The following is a 7,866-nucleotide window of genomic DNA, read 5'->3' as shown; positions in this document are numbered from 1 at the left end:
GTGACTGTTGACTGGCGGGCAGCTCTGGTGACTGTTGACTGGCGGGCAGCTCTGGTGACTGTTGACTGGCGGGCAGCTCTGGCGACTGTTGACTGGCGGGCAGCTCTGGCGACTGTTGACTGGCGGGCAGCTCTGGTGACTGACTGGCGGGCAGCTCTGGCGACTGTTGACTGGCGGGCAGCTCTGGTGACTGACTGGCGGGCAGCTCTGGTGACTGTTGACTGGCGGGCAGCTCTGGTAACTGTTGACTGGCACTCCAGTCTTGCCCCGTCAACCAGCCCTTGTGCCCCCCCCTAAAAAAATCTTGGGGGTGCCTCTCGGTCTCCCTTACCCGTCGTGTCTCCCAGTCCTCGCCAGCCTTCTTCCGCTGCTTGGTCCTGGTTTGGTGGGGAATTCTGTCACAAAATATGTCGTACTCGTCGTTGAAAATGTCATACAGGAGAGAGAAGGACCAAGGCGCAGCGGAAGTGTGGACACTCATTCTTTTAATTGGTAAATGAAAAAAAGCATCCACAGGGAAAACAAAACAATGAACGGTACTCACGATTTACAACAGTTTTGCAGGCTATCTAAAATGCAGTGCAAAAACAATTCCCCACAACCCCAAAGACAAACACACACACCTATATAGGACTTCCAATCAAAGGCAACTATACACACCTGCCTTCAATTGGAAGTCCCAATCATCAACCCAACATTTAACAAACACAAACCCCCTGCCACATCCTGACCAAGACTAAGCAAAACGCCCTCTGCTGGTCAGGACGTGACAATATGTATTTTGATCAATTAAGTTAATCAAATCAATTGTTTTGATTTTACAGAAACAAATTTATTTTTAAGAAACGTTTTTGAATAAATGTCAGTTTATCCAATGATGTAGGTCTAGAATTAGGCTACATGTGTAATAACTATCTAATAACATAAAGAGTACAGAATGTGTAATCATTTGTAGATTAAATGTCTAAATGTTTGACCATTTTTTTATATAATTACTTAATGAAATAAAACAAATGCATGTGGTGACATTGTGCCAATTTGATGTTCGGCAATTCCAAAGCAACAGTGACGCAGCCTCAGATTTTTCACTTTAAAATGTATATAAAACCAACACCAATTATTGCAAAGTTTAACAAACCGTACAACTCCATAGACAAGGACAAGGCCTACTTTTAACAATTCCCACAGACATTTTGACAAAAACACATTTACTTGAAGAACATCGCAAATGCAAAGTTTGGTAACAGAATGACAGAGCCACAGATGAGACAGATATTTCACCGGATGTATAAATGTGAAGCATCCGGTTGGCATTTCCACACACTACCAAATATAGTGGTGAGAGAAAGCCCAGTGGCCGGCAGTGGGAGAAGATGGAGGGAGATGGATTTTGGCCGACATTCTGCAAATGTTCTCATCGATAAAACATTTGATCTCAATACAGTTTTCTATTTCCAAAACTAGAATATGTTACGAAAAGAGTGGACTAAGTTTGTAGACTTTACCCTTTGCCAAAGTTTCCAAAAAATGCGTTGTTTAGAAGGAGTGCAAAGGCGAATTGTGTTACTGCATACGCGCACTTCACAGAGTAACTGTGTAACTGAAATATGCAAATACGTGCTAGAATGCGCCAATAGGCTCTCACTTGCACTGTTCCTAGGCCGTCATTGTAAATAAGAATGTGTTCTTAATGACTTGCCTAGTTAAATAAAGGTTAAAAAAAGAAAAAAAGTCTGTGTTTTTGTAAAATATTCTGAGAAAATTGTTAAAAGTAGTCATTGTGCATAGAGGTGTGTGGTTTGTTTAACTTTGCAATCATTGTTTTTTGTTTGACATTCAGTACATTTTAAACTGACACCGTGGAATTATCCTGAAATGGGAGAGCAACAGAAACTCGACGTGCAGTTCGAAGCTTTGTCCAGATGGGGCAATCTCGAGACCATTATGCGGACAAGACTACTGTATTAACTTCTAGAGGTTTTACTTACAGTTTAAGTACGTTTTGTCTTTGTTTCTGATCAGAACAAGTGAATTATTTGAAGATTTTGCCCGCAAACTATTCAGTCTTGCGAAGACGAGTCTATAATAACAAAGGAACCGAAACTCTTAGTTAGGGTCTTGAATCTTTTTTTGGTATCCTACAAACTGGCAATGGAAGATTCGGACACCAGAGCAATTCTTCCCGAAGATACTCTATCGTCTGTAGACGACGACATACCGATAAATGACACATTTTGTAATAACGAGGAGGTTGAGAATAAGGGACACATTTGCTATAGACGGCCGCCGTTCGCTTGCCCGCTTTCGGTTTCTGTTGAACCCGTGTTGTTCTTATCGATGTTCTCACTGTCTCTTCAGTGGCCGCTGTCTACGCAGTACCTATGGGACCGCATCAGTGAAGACGTAGGTTACAACGGAACAAAAGGAGGGGGATGTGCCAACACTTCTGGGCCCCCAGACCCACTTCAAAAGGTGGGGGAAACATAGACAATCCTCTATCACTCCTGTTCTGGTGTGCACGCTTTTATTCCAGCCTAGCACTAACACGGCTGGTTTAGCAAATAAAGGTATTGAATGATGATTAAATAATTGCTTAATTGGTTGAATAACATCAAATAATAATCTAACTTCACGTTTAACATCTTAATGATCATTATGATAAATGTTAACCTTTATTCAACCAAGTTAGTCTAGCTGAGATAAAATATATATTTTTAAGAGACCTGTATGGGATCAATATCATGCCAAATGTATTGTGAACTCACAGCATGCATTTTATATTCATGTATCATGATCTGTACAATTAAGCTCCAATCCACAAATGTATATCACCAATCCACAAATGTATATCACCAATCCACAAATGTATATCACCAATCCACAAATGTATATCACCAATCCACAAATGTATATCACCAATCCACAAATGTATATCACCAATCCACAAATGTATATCACCAATCCACAAATGTATATCACCAATCCACAAATGTAAATCACCAATCGACAAACAAACACGATTTGATTTGTGTATCGATATATTGCATTAGATTTTCTTTTTATAACTGCAGATATGCAGGTCATTTCCAAGGGCCTTAAGTAAAATGACTGCCATAAGATTTGTACCTAGGAGAGATATGCGCAAACATGACAGTTATGGCAAATTATCAACATTTCTTGTGTTACTTTTTGATTGATTTGATTTTTTTTAACTTTAGTTTATTTAGTAAATATTTTATTTAGTAAATATCTATTTCTTGAACTGCATTGTTGGTTAGGGGCTTGTAAGTAAGCGTTTCACTGTAAGGTCTACACCTGTTGTATTCGGCGCATGTGACAAATACAATTTGATTTGATTTGATACACATCAATTTTAAAAGCAGTACGTCAGTAAAGGACATGTACATGACACAAGTTTAAAAAAAATAGAGTGCAATACATGAAATGATGGCCAATAAAATAAGTATCAAAATACTTAATGTAAGACAGAATCCTTCCTTACATACTGCAACGCCAACTATTGACATCAGGTGACAACTAGAAACAACTACATGTCCCAACTACCAGTTCATCTATTTGTCCTTTGAACTCCTCTAGGGACACCAGGTACTGTAGTTTTAGGTTGGCATGCAGATAACTGACCATGACAGTCAACTGTTTGCTTTCATCATAACTCAAACCATATCCTCTCATCATTCATCAGGAGGTAGAGACCCTGACAGCCCACTGGAACCTGTACATCAACTTGGGAGGATTTGCAGTGGGGCTGTTTGTGGTGACTCTGCTTGGCTCCTGGAGTGACCAGGGGGGCCGGCGCCCCGTGCTCATCCTGCCCAGCCTGGGTCTGGCCCTGCAGGCTGGGGTCTACCTGCTGGTAATGTACCTCAAGCTGCCCGTGGCCTGGTTCCTCCTGGGCAGGCTGCTCTCAGGCCTCTCAGGTAGGGATATGTCCTGTATTGATAAGAAGATGGGACACCATTGTGTTAGCTTCAGGAAGATCTTTACTAAGATACAACCAGATAACACATCATGTCCAACTCAAGTTTTTCAGAATCAATTAGTTGCTAGGGCCAATTAACCAATTAATCCGCTTTTTTTAAACACGTTTTTTGATCAATGTGGGCATCCTTGACCGACTTATTGATTAGTCAGCTAACTCATCCTTACTCTCAGGCGACTTCAACACCATCCTGGCAGGCTGCTTTGCCTATGTGGCTGACACTAGCGACAGGGGCTCCCGGACCTTCAGGGTGGCAGTGCTGGAGGCCTGTCTGGGACTGGCTGGCATGCTGGCCAGTATCATAGGGGGGCAGTGGCGGCGGGCACAAGGGTAGGTTATATCATGTTAAGATGGCCCAAGGTAGCTAGCTATCTGTGGATGAAAAACATATCACTCTCATATTCTTCTTCAATTCATTTTTTGATTACAGTATGTTTGTAAGCTTCTTAACTGGATAACACTTATACCTCTCATGGGGACTTGATCCATACTGAAATAACCAAATTCCCCACCCTTTCTTTTCCTCCCCAGGTACATTAACCCATTCTGGCTGGTGCTGGTCACTAATCTGGCTGCTGCCCTCTATGCCTACCTGTTTGTACCCGAGTCCGTCACCCCTGACCCCGGTGCCAAACTCTTTACCACCCGTCACCACCGCGCCGTCTACCGCCTCTACTCTGCACTAGGCGACCCCACCGAGGTCGGCAGTTACACAAAATGGAGGAGGTACAAACTGTGGCTGTACATCTTCTGCTTCTTCCTGGTGGTGATGGTCCACTTTGGCAGCCGCGAGCTGTATGTTCTGTATGAGCTGAGCTCTCCGCTGTGCTGGGGCCCAGGGCTGATCGGCTGGGGCTCTGCAGCCCAGAACCTGGCCTACCTCAGCAGCCTTCTGGGGTTGAGGACCTTGCAGCGATGCCTAGAGGACTCCTGGGTGTCTCTGGTGGGACTGGCCTCAAACATGACTGGCCTGGTGGTCATCTCACTGGCCAACACTACTGAACTCATGTTCACAGGTGAGAGGCTATCCCAGAAAACAAAACGAGTTAAAATGACATCATTACAACCAGATTACAATCAGTTTAGAGTTTACTAGATGTGTTGACCTTTTTCACAGTTTATTATTAGTCTTAGTGAACATGTGCTCTTGGCTCAGCTAGCAACAGTATAAGTCAGCAGTATTACCCGATGATGTCTGGAAAACAGTGCACAGGGAGAAACGCTCTAGTAGCACACAGTAAGACACCTGTCTCCCAGAGTACTAGATCAATAAGCCTGCCCTGGAGGACTTCTGTTTTCTCTCTCCTCCTGTCTGGTTTCTTCCACAGAGATCACACAGCTGGGTAGAGGTCGCAAAACTCACTGCTTATTCACTGCCTTCTTGTGATGGTGATAGATTATACATGGAACATCCCCATCATCACTGTTGTGTGTCCATTCCCCAAGTAAACTTCCATAGTGTACCTTTAACAGGTAAATGTGTCTACTCCCCTTCTCTAACAGGCTATGGGCTGTGCTTCCTCTACATGGCAGCCACTCCAGTCCTCAGGGCCAAGCTGTCCAAACTGGTGGGGCCTGAAGAACAAGGTGAGAGAGCGCTTTCAAAAGAAGGCCCTTAGCTGGGATATATTCACAATATGTCACGGCCTCTCATGTATACAGTTTCATAGTGCTCTATGACTACATCTATAAGGTGCTGTAAATGTTCATAAGGTAGCATAACACTTCATAAGAATATGCTTTAAGTGCTACGTGCAATTTCCTGTCCTGTGTGTGTTTCAGGTGCGTTGTTTGCGTCGGTGGCCTGTGTGGAGGGGCTGTGTTCCCTGGTGGCCAGCAGCCTCTTTAACACTCTCTACCCAGCCACCCTGCACATCATGAAGGGATTCCCATTCCTGTTTGGAGCCGCCCTCCTCCTCATCCCTACAGGGATCATTGGGTAAGTCCTTCCTTACCTGAAATTCCAATTTCAGATGTCCTCATTTAAAACACTAAGGCCATAAATACCTTGTGATTCATGCATGTTGTTGTGTGTTTAGGATAGTTGAGTGTCGGGATCAGAGAACAGACAGAAGAGAGGACTCTGCAACATCCTGACACTGACAGACAGACAGACAGACAGACAGACAGACAGACAGACAGACAGACAGACAGACAGACAGACAGACAGACAGACAGACAGACAGACAGACAGAGACAGTTAGTAGATAAACTTCCTCACATCACAGCTTGAGCGTCTGGAAGGCCACAGCCTGTGCTGCCCTACATACACCTTTTTACCAGTGTGCTGGAGAGGTAGCTGACTGTCATTAGAACACACAGAGTTTGGATTCCGTGGCTTCAACACCAAAAGACCAAAAAGCTGGAACCACCAGCCAACTGACCCATTGTCAGACATCACTGTGCACTACGTCATGTGAGACTAGAAGAGAAAGAGGTCTGAGTTCCCTGTTGTATTTTAAACTGAAAACCTAATGTGAGCTGACATACAATTGTGGTCAAATAATACCCACAGTACTATATCAAACTATCTAAGGGCAGGCAGAAAATACATGACTCAGAAAATATGAAATTCAATAACAGTGCATCTCAATGTCACCATAGCATGCGAGCAGCAGGTAGATCGACTTTAGCCCAACTTGTCCAGACTCAACCATTAGTATCTCTGAACAAAACGAGACCCATCCGCTTCTAACAGCAGTCAGGGAGTACTGAGTTACACTGCTTACAGTTTACTGTCATCCCTCCATTCAACAGATAGCCCAGTCTAACCCCTTAAGTGCCCTAACACAGCAACCCTGTCACCCCTCCATACTATATAATAGATAGGAGTGTGTGTGTGTGTGTGTGTGTGTCATTAGATGGCCTAGTCTAAACTCCCTGCTCCCTAAAGTGTTCTCACATAGCAACACATGATAACCCCCCAGCACAAGGCCACAGCTAGCTCACACACACCACACACACTGTCCTGGGTTCAACCCTCAGTAGCACAGGGGGCAACCAGATCTCTTATAACACATTTAAAAGGATGCAACAGAAACTGAGGGGTTGGGGCCAGGGGAGAGTTGAAGCATTACTGTCACTCAGTATTTGGGATGATATATTTTGATTTGCTGTTAGGGAGGAAGGCCTGCGATAGCCTACTGGCTTTCTGTCTTCTGAAATCATGTAACCAATGTGTTCAATGCACTGACTGGAAGTTGCTTTGGATAAGAGTTTCTGCTCAGTATTGTGATTTGATTTTATTGTCTGCACCGTACAGTATTACTGATTTTTAAATACTGAATGATATTTATCATCTTTAGAAAATGGAACGAATGAATAATTGAATCATACCAATGATATATATTTCACACTTAAAGTTAAGTGGCTTCTTGAAATGAAATGATATTGCCTTATAAAACATTTATAGCACCTTGTAGATGCTGATGTGGAAAGTCAATTATATATTTGATAACACTTAACTGGCTTCTTATGAAATGTTATTGCCTTATAAAACATTTATAGCACCTTGTAGATGCAAAAGTGGGACATATGAATCTCTACAATAAAGCAAGCCACAAAAGGGCATGGTATATGATGAGTGTTTCACAACTAGGGGCCTTCTGCCTCATGCCTTACTGATTTACCATTTCATAATACCATTGAATCTATTAGCTGCTATGAATATGTTAATAATAATAATAATAATAATAAGGCAATATAACGCTTCATAAGAATCCATTTCAAGTAGTGTTGCACTATATTGTAATGCACAGAAAGATTCACAGATTTACTGTATCCTGGGGTTAGTTGTTTTTATTGCACTAATATATTGTAAAATGACAACAATGCCTAAATCTTGAATAAAGAAAGTAAACAAGAAC

At 42.7% G+C, this 7,866-nt stretch overlaps 1 protein-coding gene across 1 annotated transcript; it reads left to right on the top strand.

Moving 5' to 3' along the window:
* Positions 1 to 1,818: 1,818 nt before the first annotated feature.
* slc46a1 (solute carrier family 46 member 1) lies at positions 1,819 to 7,862 on the top strand. The gene is made up of 7 exons (XM_029773030.1): positions 1,819 to 2,472; positions 3,704 to 3,938; positions 4,174 to 4,330; positions 4,532 to 5,016; positions 5,504 to 5,587; positions 5,783 to 5,939; positions 6,040 to 7,862. The coding sequence occupies exons 1-7, from the start codon at positions 2,152 to 2,154 to the stop codon at positions 6,095 to 6,097; spliced, it is 1,497 nt and encodes a 498-aa protein (XP_029628890.1). The 5' UTR covers positions 1,819 to 2,151; the 3' UTR covers positions 6,098 to 7,862.
* The last annotated feature ends 4 nt before the right edge of the window (positions 7,863 to 7,866 follow it).

Source organism: Salmo trutta, chromosome 13 (assembly GCF_901001165.1).
Source record: "Salmo trutta chromosome 13, fSalTru1.1, whole genome shotgun sequence".
Lineage (NCBI taxonomy): Eukaryota > Metazoa > Chordata > Actinopteri > Salmoniformes > Salmonidae > Salmo > Salmo trutta.
The sequence above is the reverse complement of the archived record's forward strand: the minus strand, read 5'-3'. Positions and strand labels throughout refer to the sequence as shown.